Source organism: Haplochromis burtoni, unplaced genomic scaffold (assembly GCF_018398535.1).
Source record: "Haplochromis burtoni strain Fernald_Lab_line unplaced genomic scaffold, NCSU_Asbu1 Contig_626, whole genome shotgun sequence".
Lineage (NCBI taxonomy): Eukaryota > Metazoa > Chordata > Actinopteri > Cichliformes > Cichlidae > Haplochromis > Haplochromis burtoni.
In genome coordinates, this window is record NW_024582987.1 from 132222 (window position 1) to 146692 (window position 14471).

At 39.9% G+C, this 14471-nt stretch overlaps 1 protein-coding gene across 1 annotated transcript in view; it reads left to right on the forward strand.

Moving 5' to 3' along the window:
* The window catches only part of LOC102288760 (potassium/sodium hyperpolarization-activated cyclic nucleotide-gated channel 1), a 70549-nt gene that overhangs the window by 42036 nt on the left and 14042 nt on the right, over nt 1-14471 (forward strand). The window contains exons 4-6 of the mRNA XM_005948916.3: nt 1958-2176; nt 7188-7334; nt 11453-11693. Coding sequence (XP_005948978.1) covers nt 1958-2176; nt 7188-7334; nt 11453-11693 — 607 coding nt within the window. The remainder of the gene's footprint in view (nt 1-1957; nt 2177-7187; nt 7335-11452; nt 11694-14471) is intronic.

Genomic DNA, 14471 nt, shown 5'->3' on the forward strand with positions numbered 1-14471 from the left:
ACACACACACACACACACACACACACACACACACACACACACACACACACACACACACACACACACACACACACACACACACACACACCATATTTTATTGATTATCCTGTTGAGTATCATGTTATAAAAATTGAACACGCTGTAATTTATAACAAATCCTGTAATCAGTTCTGGAAGAAACAACTAATCTGTGTTGACATAAGAACTGATGAGTCATCCAGGGCTAATGATTTGCTATAAATGTGCATCTGTCATCAAATTCAAGTGGGATTCACTAATTCCCACTTGAATAACTGAGTGGACTCAAGCAGATCAGGAAATGGCATGGCAAAGGGGACAAAATGGGCATGATGGCATGTGACACATGGATCTGAGGCAAATGGGGGGAAAAAGAGACTATCTAAGTTTCCTATTTCTATCACTAGCTGTTCTGCTGTGTGTGATAGGTATTCTGCATGGAGTGCTTCCTCAGCACTTCATCTTTGCAGGAGGTGAAGCTTTTCGGGGTGTCAGCAAAATGTCTGTGAGCACAAGCTTTGTACCAGGGAGTCTGTCACATTTGTCTCTAGATAGTGGATTACTGAGTTTCACAGACATGCAGTAACTGCAATGGGCTCGCTTAGTTGCCCACTAGAGATTTTGCACATCTCCAGAGGGAAAAGGCATACTTTCACATTAGACATGCTGAGACAAAAAAAAAAAAGCAGGCAAAACAGAAATGAGGGAAATCTGAAATGCAAATGAAAGGTCTTTCAAGCCATGTCCTTGCATTGTGCTACTACCTGATAATGTGGATTACTAAAATTTAAGAGGTTCTGCATAAATCTCTGTTGAAAGCGACTCCTGATAAGATTTCATACTAAAAAAAAGAATTTTAAAAGAAATAGTCAGTGACTATCCTAACACTGCCAGTTAGGTTGGCTCTTTATTTACAAGTTTTAAAGAAAGAAAGAAAGCACTCAATTAATCAGTCAATCAATAGCTGATGTCCATCTTTTGCTCTTCATATAGACTGGTTACCTGCATGATATTAAAGTATATTTTCTAAAACTAACGATGACCATTTAGAGTTCTGCTTCCATGCATTTAAACTTTTATCACCAGTCTTCATCCACCAAGCAAGTTCTTTCCAAACTACTTAGTCTGAATTATGTGGCTCCTCAAAAACCCTTCTGGACACATTATCGGATAACAGTGGACCCATGAACCCAAGTTGCACTATATGGACAAAAATACTGGGCCAAATCTCTTAACCTTTGACTTCAGGTGTTTTTACTCCTATTGCCACGGGGGTATAAAATCAAGTAGATTCAGTGCGGTCTGCCGTCACATTTGTGAAGGAATGAGTCATTTAAAGAGGTCACTGAATTTGGGTGAGGTACTACAAACAGGATGCCACCATCGCAACAAGTCAGTTTGTGAAATTTCTTCCCTTGTAGAAATTCCACAGCCAACTGCACGTGGCATTTTTGCAAAGTGGAAGTGTTTAGAAACCACAGCAGGGTTAATCTTCTGGCATTAACATCAGCACAAAAGTGCACCAGGACCTTCATGAGAAGCATTTCTATGGCAGGGCAGCTCCTTTGGGTGTAATGTGTAAGTGACCCAGTACTTTTGTCCGTATAGTCTGGATACTGGATACATAGTTTAGAAGCTGTTTTTTTGAACCTTTGCAAAGCTGAACCGCACCTCACCCTTTGATAATCTGTAAAATGAATAAAGTAGATGCAAACAGAGAGAGAAGGTAAAAAGGTAGAAAGTTCATTCATTCAGTAAACCCATAAGGTTCAGAAGCATGAAGATTATGTTGGCTGAGTGTTAGTGATCCATCAAAGGAAAGTCTGTTGTTCCATTTTTATCTGCCGCGGAGCCTTTCTTCCTTGTCTTGCTTGGCAGTAACTCCCCCCAAACCTCCTCTGTCTCTCCTTCCCTTTTTCTTCCCCTCTGGTTCTTTCAGAACGTTTCTTGGGGTAAGCAGTACTCCTATGCCCTCTTCAAAGCCATGAGCCACATGCTGTGCATCGGTTATGGTGCCCGGGCGCCCGTCAGCATGTCTGACCTTTGGGTCACCATGCTGAGTATGATTGTAGGAGCCACGTGCTACGCTATGTTTGTTGGCCATGCTACAGCTCTAATCCAATCACTGGATTCCTCACGGAGGCAGTACCAAGAGAAGGTAAGAGTCCTGCAGTGGCACACACAATATTAAATTCCTGAGATTTAAAAGAACACTGGGTATGATACATGGTATGATGTATGCGTACACATCTTTAATGGTTTGTTGTTTAAAGGTAAGTTAAGCTAAGTACTACTGAGATGGTCTCAAAGTATTAATGTGATTTTTTTCTTTTTTTGTGACTCTGTAAAGTCCTGCTCATTGGAGCTGGATTTAAATAAATTAGGCCTCAATTACACTGTGGACCAATAGGTTGAGCTCCCACAATATAAATATAAATATATCCGCAGCGATGACTAGGAAAGAGGATTTCCTACCTACCCCCAAGCAGATCTCTTAAGGTCAACAGGGTGATGAGGTCTATGACATAAGCAGCCACCTCACTGTCTGTATGCTGCCAGTGGACACATTTTATTTTTCCCTTTTCCTTCAGTTCCTATTACATCATTATATCTTCTTTTTTTTTTCACGTGGAGGATGATTATCCAGCATTTCAACTGAGCCACCATCTGTGATCCCGCTGTGGGGCCTGGGCAATTCCCAGAACACCCAGCCATGACTGATGCGCTTTGTGTTTGCACGCAAGAAGCAGAGTTTAACTCCCAAACTTTGCCTGTGCTTATGCTGCAGAACGCATTGTACATACCACACTGTTGGGCGTGGGGATTAGTCCTCTATGGTATGTCTTCATCCACAAACAAGTTTAGGATTAAGATAACTCAATCTTTAACTTACAGGATGATGTAAGAACAGTTACATCAGGTCACACTGATTTTGTAAGACACTCCTTTTCTTCCCAAAGGAAATAGTTTTTTTTTTCAAATATGATATAAAGACAGTGAGTCAGCTGAAATGCGATTAACAGAAAGCGCTAATTATCTTGTCTTAGTACATTCTTATTTACTATGACATGCTGTGTGTGTGAGAGCTGAAACAATTACTCAGAAATTAAGTCTTTAACAGTGTTTAATGCAGGGTTTATTCTTCAAGCCATTTTTCACCCAGTAATGGAGTCTAATTCCTGCATTTCAGTATATTTTTTATTTTAAGCATCTGCTACTTTTCTGTGTCAAGTGATATCAGAAGTGGCAATAATTAAATAACTAAAGACAATAAATCTTCATATACAAGTTGTTCAGTTTGTTATTTAAGACAATTTTTCAGTATTTGTCTATGATTTCAGAAAAATTATTTAGATATTATTTAAATAGAAAGCAATTAAACAGATTAATTTAGAATATAAGAAATAAAACTGATGTTTTCCCTTTAAGTTTTCATCATTTTTTAAAATTATATTATGAAAATGGGTTATAATGGGTCAGGAAGTTAAAATTATTATTACCAATTACTTTGATTTTTCCCCCCATGTAATTATTCATCTTTTAATAATCTATAAAAAATTCATGTGGTTTAACAGCACACTTTTTGACTTCCTGAATTCAATGAATGTTGATCATATCCATCCACTAAGCGAGCCCTCCAGCAGCTTGCATCCCTATTGAGTTTATCAGAACATATCCACACAAACGCACACACAGAGGCACGACTGGACAGAGGTACAAAGCACACATTATTTATCCTTCCAGAGATGTAGCCATAATTCTTATCAGAGCATTGGTAAAGTCACCTTGGCTATTACAGGACGTGCTAAAATACCTCTTCGTTAATTTACATCTTGCTTATAAAATCATTTAGCCATTGTCGGTTTATTCAAGTGTGATGGCCCGACCTTGCCAGCTGTCCTCATGGTCAGTCCAATCTAGAGGAACATCCCCCTCGGTGCGTTTTGGCACCACATTGCAATCTTACATGTCACCTAAAACTTGAAATTAAAACTGCAGTTTCTATTGTCTTTGCAAAAGTGTTATCACAAATCCGCACAAATTAGTAAAATGCACATTTATCATTATCAATACAAAAGTGTTGTTTGACACATAAATCAGATCAGATGAAACAGATTCGAAGAACAAGACAGCAAATAAAAGGGCTATAATAAAAAAAATTAATGGAATGCTGACTGATCATTAATATGCAGATATAATTATGAGTTATATTCACAGCATAGCAAAAAAAATTTTAAAAATCATGACGGCAGGTTGCCCTCAGCAAACAAGCGAGCCGTGCCAAGTCACTGTTTGAATTAGTGGCACATCTCCAGCTCAGTTGCTCCAAAGCAGATGTACATCACACACTATTTTTAATCTACATCCCTTTCTGTCCCTCTAACGTCACCCCAGGAATCGAACTGACAGCTTCGGGGCCGCGAATGCCATGTTCATGGTAACGGAGCTCCAGTGTGGAGCCAGGTTCAGCAGGGGCTGATTTGCTGCATGGCTGTGCATATCAGTGGAGCAGGCTGCAGAGCAGCAGGGATGGGTTCAGGGTGCTGAGCCTCTAGCCATTACATCTATCACTGCCACAGCTGGAGGGTTGGAAACATGGATGGAGAGATGGATGGGGATGCGAGGTTATAAGTTATCTGAGGCCGGAGGATGTTTATGACAAGAACATGATGAGCAGTAAGAAAGTAAAGTGATTGTTGTTGATAGGTTCTACTTAATTTCCAAAAACTCAAAAACTAATTTTATCCAGACTAGGAGAAAAGAAAAAACAGACCAAGCAAAAGCTATAGAGAAGAGAGGAAACAGAGATAGTGGGAGGAGAGGGAAGGAAATGAGGGTTTAAAGTATGTATGATATAGAGACATGTCTGCTGTCAAGCCCTGGTGCTGCCACAGTGCAGCTGAGTTGCTCTTTAAGATATGTCCAAGATGTCCCACATTTCATATTTCGGTCTGAGGTTCATTGCAAAGCTAATGTAACTACCTCCCTCCTCTGAAATATTGCAAAGATAATTAAATAGTTTCAAAACAAGTTTCTGAAACATAAATGATTCTGTAAAGGAATACTGTGACCGTGCACCCATCAGATGTCAAACACAGCGTCTTGCAATTACATTTATGTCATGCAAGCACTACAAATGGGGTTGCATTTAAATGCATCGCCCTCTGCGTGACACAGACGGGTATCAGATCAATTCCTGCTCAATAAAAGAAGCGTTGAGCACATACAAAGTGGATGAAGCATTTCAAGTCTTTGCACTAATTGCCTGCCCTCTTTAAACTGTCCTTCACGTCTTAGGACACATTCTGCAACAGAGGAGGTTTCATCATTTTACATAATGCTGCTAAACATATATTTATGGGTGATGTTTAACTTTGCAAATTGCAGTGCGCCTGGGTTAAATTAGATCCACAGGAATGCCCCAGGAGTGCCATCAGCCAGGAAAGAAGTGGGTTCTGCCAAGTGGCACATCCCAGTGTGGGTGTTAGTCTGACTGGGCCCTGACTATTTCTAGAGAGAGAGCGAGAGTGAGAGAGAGAGGGGGGATAAAGAGAGAAATGGATGAGGTGGGATAATGAGGAATGTAGTCAGCATTTATCTAAATTGCTCCTTTAGAAAGTAATTAACCAATAAAATTACACATCTGAATTAATATGAGAATGGAAATTAGTCATAATGAAAAGATAATGTGACGTTAAAGCTGAAGGCCCCATATCGAGCCTAAAATGTGCCCCCATTGCCTTACTCTGTGCCCCACCCTGACCACCCGAGTCGAAATGGACCGGTTGAGCCCCTGCAGACACCTTCTGACTTCGGCTGTGTGAACTCAAAATAAATCAATTTCCCGCAAACAAAGCTCTGGTCCCTTATCACCTTTCTGCAGCCGGGTGAGAAATCAATGAGGGAGGCACTGGGACTCGAGTGGCTCCTCTCGCTAACAAATATCGTTTTATGGGGCTGCCTGCGTCACATTGGTCAAAGCCTCTGAAACTGAACTGTCCTACCAGCCTCGCAGCTGCTGCTGGCTCTCACCTCTATTCTCTTTGTTGAGGTTCTTTTTCAGGTGTTGGGGCTTTGGCCGTGCTCGCCGACTACTCTAAATAAATGAGCCAAAGTTTTTTCTGTGTTCTTGTGGGTCAGTACTTGCCTGCAGGATAATGCAGCTGGACGTTACACTCCTGCTAATTTTTAGTTAATTACTGGAAACAGGATGTAGAAACGGGATCTTTTATCTTAGTTAGCCAGAAAAACAGAGATGTCAAGTGTACAGACTCCCTCCTCGCTCCTTTTTAATGTCACACCATTATACTTTTTTAAAAAAGAAATTCTACTTTTTATAATTCATAGCATTTCAAAATGATTTATTCACTGTATGTCCAGCTAAATCTAAGGGTTGAAATATATTCTTATTTGTCAGAACTGTATTTAAAGTGCAGACAGTTCTCTTCTCAGTTAAACCAATGCAAATTATTTGAAAATTATTATTTTAACATTATTTGCATATTAATGTGATAGTAGGTGAAAATTAAGTTGATTGTAATGATGAAACTTGAGCAGTTTAAGGTGCTCAAAAATGACATTTTAATGTAAACAAGAAAAAACAAAGACAGGAAAGGAAAGAGGATAGCAATAAATCACAACACCTGTCACCTCACGATGCTCTATATTATAAGGTAAAGACCCTATGATGATATATAACGCGGTCAAAAGGAGAATTCTTCTTTGAAAATTACCCAATATCCTCTTATGCTCCTGGATACTAGGTATGCCTCGCTTGTTCACATTGCAGCATAGCTCGGTTGCCTATTAGCACTGGGCTTCCTGCATCGGTGAGATAATCTGCTGCTACCTTGGTCTGACATAGCCCCGGGCCTGTACTCGTTCCTACTTTCTTCACCACCTGCCTCTCTTGTTCTGCCTCTCCCTCCCCACACGCAGAACCAGGACATGGCACTGTGACTGTGTGAGAGCACGCCTTGTCCTCAATACAGAGACACAAATATGCACTCTGTGTAGACCACATTTTTGTTGCTTTGCTGTTTATTAAAGGTGCGATTTCCAAATAAATATAAAACTCAAGACTTTACTGGGGCTGCTTTAAGATATCTGATTTTTTTTTTTACATGTTAAGCTGTTAAGTGATGACTGTTTTTCTTTGTCTCTTCTAGTATAAGCAAGTGGAGCAATACATGTCCTTCCACAAGCTTCCAGCAGACATGAGACAGAAAATCCATGACTACTATGAGCACCGCTACCAAGGGAAAATCTTTGATGAGGAAAACATCCTGAGTGAACTCAACGACCCCCTCAAAGAGGTGACACAACATTTTAGAAGCTCTGTTCTTGAGTAACATTTAGAAATCTGCAGATTTTTCCTTTCGAACGCTCTGATTTTATTTTTGGAACCTTAATAAAAAAAAAATAGACACTGAAAGGTAGGTGTCACAATGTCTTAGTTTTGGAACATAAGTTAGATCTATTTTTCTTTTTTTCTGAACATAAGCAGTGAATCTTTATTTGGGTGCAGCACATTAAACTGAAACACCTGTCATCTCATCTTGCAAGGTCAGGAAGAAAAAGAGCAAAACGGAGTCTCCCCAGGTGAAACTTGACTGGCTGAAAGTCAAAATAGGAAAACATTTCCTACAGAAGCACCTCCTGTGCCTTTCTTTCACTTGTGATAAACTCCAAGAGCTTGCGATTTACAGAGCTGTTAAACAACTGCCACAGAGGTAATGAGACAGAGCATTAAAGGTTACTGTGACGTCAAGCACCAGTTTTGGTCCTTGGACGACCTCCCCCATAAGCACATTACATGTGTAATTATGCAAAGGGATATTAGGGAGCAGCGGAGTAAGAAGTGAATGTAGGATAAATGTAGTGTAGGAATCCTGACCAGCTCTCATAAAGCCCCATTAAGTCACCTTGCAAAGTTATATGCTCAAGAGATGAATGCTACGGTGTGCAGAGTTGCTGCATAGTCCCAAGCACTTACAAGAAAGGTGCAGGGATTTAAAGGGACAGTAAAACACGGGCTTAGTTCAATATGTGCACTAAGCAAAGGTTAAATCCAGCTTAAACTGAGATCGATAATAGCAAACATGGTCACATCAGAGCAATTTCAGTAAGTCTTACATTTTGTTGTAATTTTATGTACAGTGTTAAAAAAAATAGTTAGACCACCTGTTATACAATCAAGAAATAATACACATATATCTTAGAAAAATATTAAAATACTTGAGAAATCTGCCAAAATTCACATTTTTATGCCTAGATTGAGTACAGATTCTTCATCATCAAAAACCATGAAGCAATTATTTTGAACAAGGTTTATTTCTTTAATTAATGAATTATTAATTGGTATAAACTGAATGAGTACCAGTCGAGTAAATTTAATTTAACCAGATTGAATAAATTATTTTTAGCTTTTGTTTGACAAAATGTAACATTTAGTGTTGTACTATATAACAAACTATGTGGAAAATTTTTTGTACATATTTAAACTTCTTTCTGTAATTAATCAGTTATAACATCGAATCACCTAAACTCATTTTCCTGTTCAGGAATGTAAGTAAATGATTGTAAGTTGGCATCTCAAAAATAATAAAGGGCTTTACTACTTTTTTTTTAATCTTTTTTTGTGAAACATTATATATATTACAATTTCAAATAAATAGCTGCATCTACTGGTTGATGAACCATTACAGAAGCTAACAAAATGATATGTGTGATTACTAGTACTGTTCATTTAAGGCACTCATGGCATATGCCTCAATCTGAGTGTCGGTCTAATAAATTTGATAATTACTGGAGATTTTTTAATATGAAAACCTAATTAGACACCAAAACTTGACTAAGCTTTATTACATTACAAGACAGTGTTCGTCTGATTCGTCATCTGTAATGTGGCAGCTTTGACTTAGTGTCAGCTGACTGCACTTCTGTTCTAATCAGTCTATCCAACAACTGAGGCGCCGTGGTTTCCCCCATGTCAGGTGTGCAGCCTGTTTCCTCTCTGTTTCTAAAAGTATGCTCTTTATTTGATCTCCCATCACCAAAGTAGGTCACTTTACTGCTGGTAGAGTAATATAACCCTTTATTACTTTAATAGACACTTAAACAAATACCACGCTATAAGAAAAACAATAATTAAGTTTACCTACATCTTTATCACAATAACGACTAGGTCTGCTGGGCACCGCACAGTTTAAGCTGTTGTGCACCTCATCTGTGTGCATTTGTCAGAGCAACAGTACAATTATGTTTTCCTGTTCAGCTGTAATAAACCAGATGATTAAGTATTTTGTGGGAGGGAGCAAACTTCTCCCATAGATTTCCATTCCACTGAGTGCTCTGATGAACTGCTGAAGGCCACTACATTGGCATGCTTGGATGACGTAAAAACTGGTGAAATAATCGGAATGACTTAGTTTGATTAATCTCTTTCTGTGAGCTGTTTTTTTTAGCCGAAAGTACCTGAATGTCCCTTTCACTCAGGATCTTCTGACCAGCAGATTATAGCTCTTACTAAGTTTGGGGTTTTTTGTTTGTTTCTTTTTTCTCAGCATATTTTGAATAAATTTACAGTCTAAAAATAGAAAGGTCTAGTCATATCAACTATTGTCCTGTTTGTCATTGTGGTATGACCACTGCCTTCTTGTGTTTAAAATAGGGTATAGTATATTTTACCCAGAGTGAACAGCTCGGTAGGAGATTGGGTAAATTGCTGAGGTTAAATTTGGGGAGATAAAGAGCAACAATGTAGAGCTTTTCCACAGCTCATTTAACGAAAATCAATTAATGTGGCTGTAAACCTGACCATCATCAGTAAAGCCAGGACACTTTCAGACAGACTGAAACCTAAGTGGTTCTGATTGTATGGACAATCTGTGGGGTCCTGACTTAGAGGTCAATTTGGGAACTGAATTAGCTCCACTTCGCACCACTCAGGCTAGGTAAGAATGCCGAATCAGTTAAAGCATACTTATAACTGATTGTGGCAAGCCCGTTATCACAAGTCTGCAAAACAATTATGCTGCTACTGCTGCTGTAGGCTTAAACGATCTCCAGATTTTGTACGGACTTCACTTGGGTTACAAAACCAAAAGATGTATATCCTATGTAAGATGATTCCACCACTATATACATTTTTACATTTATGTCAGAATATTTCTACATCTGCAGAGCTTTTCCAAATTTCCCTGCTGGTTTTAACTTATTCATTTGGTGAACTGTAAAGATCATCCTAAGACAGGCGATCCATCAACATATTGAGCAGTTTGTTGCCACGGGCAGACTTCGCTTTAAAGAAAAAAAAAACGTGTTGCATTCAAGGACACTGCAACATCCAATAATTGATTGTGAGCTCCTAAAAACAGTATTACATTGATTATCTCTGGTAGCTGACAACCTGATGTACAATGTAGACGAGCAAAGATGAACACGAAGGAAAACAAGGACAAAGTAACCTTGACAAAAAATATTAAAAGAAGAAGAAAAAACACGTTGTGATCAACGTTTTTCTAAGGTGACTTTCAGACTGTCGTAAAACAAGAACATCTGAAGCATGTATAGGGATTCAATACAGTTGAACTAGATGAAGTTTGAAGCTAATCGGCTAAAATATGCTAAACCAGAGTCCACACAGCCTAATAGCCAGACTGTTTTGCTGCTCTGTCTCTCCCCCCTGCTCCCTTCCTCGCCTCTGTCTCACTGCCTTTTATTCTCTGCCATATGACAAATCTTTAAATAGGCATAGCCAAACATTGTTTTCCCATGAGGAATCCTGACTGTGCATGAAAAGTGCTTACTATCGTATTCATTAGTTCTGGTGCTTGATTGAGGTCGGAGCCGTGGCTTTACCTGACACCGGCTTCTGAAGCTTAGCTAACATATTTTTTGCCCTCGTGGAGCCAGCAAGCATTTCAGAGATTGGTTATCTTTCTGTTAATGTCCTGTTGTCAGTGGAGGGGAGTTATCCCTCATGTGGGGTCAACAACACATCGCTGCAGATGCCAAGTGCCCCAGCTTTCCATCTGCACAGCAACAGAGATGTGTGGGTAAACAGACAACAAGCTCCTAATCTGCTGCTGGGTCTGAGGGGACAGGATGGGCCAGAGAGATGGCCTGCAGCCGGCACCAGAGGGCAAACTCATCAGGATATGAATTGCGTGCCAAAAAGTTTCTTCGCAGGAGAAATGGAAAGTGCTTTAGGAGCATTAGGGATAAAGCAGCAATATGCATTCCAATTCATTTATGTTTGCAGATACTGTGAAGGCGGCAGAGATGAAAGATTTGAGGTGGTGTTCTGTGTCAGGCTGCCGAACTGAAGCTCATTTTTCACTTTTGGGTTGAAATAACTGAATTATTGATGGCATGATCTCATCTGTTAAATCAACACTTTTCTCTTTTCTTTTTTTCCCCCCTCCACCAGGAAATTGTCAACTTCAACTGCCGCAAGCTTGTGGCCACCATGCCTCTGTTTGCCAATGCGGACCCCAACTTTGTGACGGGGATGCTGAGCAAGTTGAAGTTTGAAGTTTTCCAGCCCAACGATTACATTATCAGGGAAGGCACAGTGGGGAAAAAGATGTACTTTATTCAGCATGGCGTTGCAAGTGTCATCACCAAGTTCAACAAGGAGATGAAGCTGACTGATGGATCCTATTTTGGAGGTAAGAAATGTAACTATAAACACTGGAAATTGAACTTCAGTTGCTTATTTTGATTTGTTTTCACATTAAAATCCAAATGTTAGCTACATATTCCACTGTGCTTCTTACATCAATGCACACTGTGTTCTTAGAGTTATACCATATATACGAGACTAGCCTGAGGCCTTTAATGCTTTTTGAAGTTAAGTTATTGTAAATGTAGATTCTCATTAACCACTGTTGGATGTTAGTCAGCTTTCGCTGTTACGTAACCTCTCATCTGGTTGCTGGAGTGGGCCAAGGCGTGGATCAGGCATCCCTTAGGACACACAGAGGTCCCTCCCTCATCCTCACACACACACACACACACACACACACACACACACACACACACACTTAGGCGCACATACATGAGCATGAACTCCTCTCACCCTATATGTTCCCGCTGCATTCACTTGGCACGGTGTAAAACAAGGAGCAGTTTCCCAGTTCTGTCCTCTGCTGTGCTCTGCTTCTTCCTCTCTCTTTCTCTCGGCACGGTTCCCACTCCCCATCCAAAGCGTTCCAGATATCATTAATTTTTTAAATGTCAAATGTAATTTCATTGCACTTTGTTTACTCCGACAAAATCCGCAGGCAGACATTGTCGTATCTCTGTGAAAGCAAAGCAAAGTTTCCTATTTTAGAGGTTCTTGCATATTTTATCTCCTGAGTTCATCCCCACTATGGAAGGAGGCTGACGAGTCTAAGAATACCTTCACTTTGGTGTGTCTGTTCCATGCAGTTCACGTCTCAGAGGCGAGCCATGGAACGAAGCGAATCAAAAAAAAAAGAAAAAAAAAAAAAAAGAAAAGAAAGAAATGCATCGACTTTTTTTTTCCTCCCCTTGCTTGTTCAAAACACAGGAGTACTGACATACACTCTTTCATCAGTTAGCAAAGATACCTGCTTCAGATATGTAGTTTCACATATGGGTGGCTTTAAACTCTGCATTAAGTAATGTAGTGATTTGCTGGAAGTGCATATGTGTCATATTCAGGCTTTGTATCCTCTGAGGCTGTAACTCAGAGACATTTTGCTCAGTGACACAGAGCAAGCAGATCATGTTTATGAAACTAAGGTGAAATGTCAGGATAATGCCTTTGGCCAACTAGGCTCTAATAAAAGGATGTTAATAGGATGTATTTTTTTTTCTACACCCTAGAGCCTAGCGTTGTGCTACAGTCAGCACAAACACCTAAGAAAATATTAATTTTCAAAAAAGAAAAAACATTAATTGAAAATTAAGAAAACAAATTAGGAAGCTGGAAACAGATTGTGATTAGCATTTTTAATTAATGATAATTCTACATAGTTGTGTGAGTAACCATTTGAGCTTTCGCCTAAAGTACAATAGAAATAAGTAGCAAATAGCAAACTGTTCAGTCAGTATTAAGATGAAGCAGTTCTTATGAAGACTGACCTCGTACGATCATCAGATTGCCCACCCCCAAGTTTAGTTAGTATTTCAAAAAGATGGAGGGTTCACAGTGAACGATCAGCATCTAATATAAGCCTAATTATAAAAATGAAAATATTAATTAAGAAAATACACTAACATTTAATGAGTCATGCAATAAATTAAATTAGGGATGCACTGTAAATTGTTCACCCAATAAAAAGGGGTGAACAGCCCCACCAGAGCTGCTGCCTTCTGCCCTGTTGGTATTTTTATTTCGTATTTGTTTGGCATTAGCCTTGCGTTGGGAGCAGCTGGCTATGCCCGGCATCTCACTCTACCCCCTTTTCTCAGATGATTTACACTCCCCTTACAACCAGGCCAGATCGTGGCCAGAATGAAAAATCAGCGAGGGGGACTGAGACAGCTTCAGAGATGGAGAGAGCGAGTTACAAAACTGAGCCCAGACACAGGAAACTATTACCATAGTAATGAGTAGGACATCTTTGAGAACAGTAGGTCACAAAGCACCTCTGACAATGGTCAGTGACTCACCGGCATGCTAAAGAGATATCATAGTAATCACAGGTGAGCGTGGTGAATGAGCGTACACATTGGCGTCACACAGCTCTGTGAGGCCGAGGTACCACAGGGCAGGGACAATGACCGACAGGAGATTTAAATCCAGATTCGGCTTTAATGTCTTTAATGTCATATGAGACATTTCCACAGCACCCGCCGTAAGTAGAGACGAGGGAAGAAGAGCTCGTTGCCTCGAGTGTGTGACACAAAAAGTGATGACAAATTATCTGCAATGCCCCAGGGTTCAGCAGTGATGCTTTGTGACAAGGCAAGAGACACGTGTCAAACCGCATCACTGGAAGTGTTAACAGGGCTCTAACTTACACACACACAAAAAACATACCTAGGAATGCCACGTGTGCACACTGAGGCTCCAGAAAATGGTATTAAACTTACAATTGTGCTGTGGGGGGCTGAGGATGTTAATGGAGACAAAGTTTGTTCAGAAAAGACAGGCTCATGTGTGCCTAATGTCAAACAACATTTAAAAAACTATAGCAGCTTACACAATACTGTCAACATACTAGTATGGAAGTTTAGTATGAAGCCATGAGAAAAGAGAAAGAGAGATGGCAGATGAAAGCCAATCATAACTGATTTACATTGTGATGGAAAAGCTGAGAGGCAGAAAATGAAGAAATGATAAATATTTATATAGCGCTTTACTAGTCCCTAAGGACCCCAAAGCGATGACATATCCAGTCATCCATCCATTCACACACACAGGTGATGGCAAGCTACATTGTAGCCACAGCCACCCTGGGGCGCACTGACAGAGG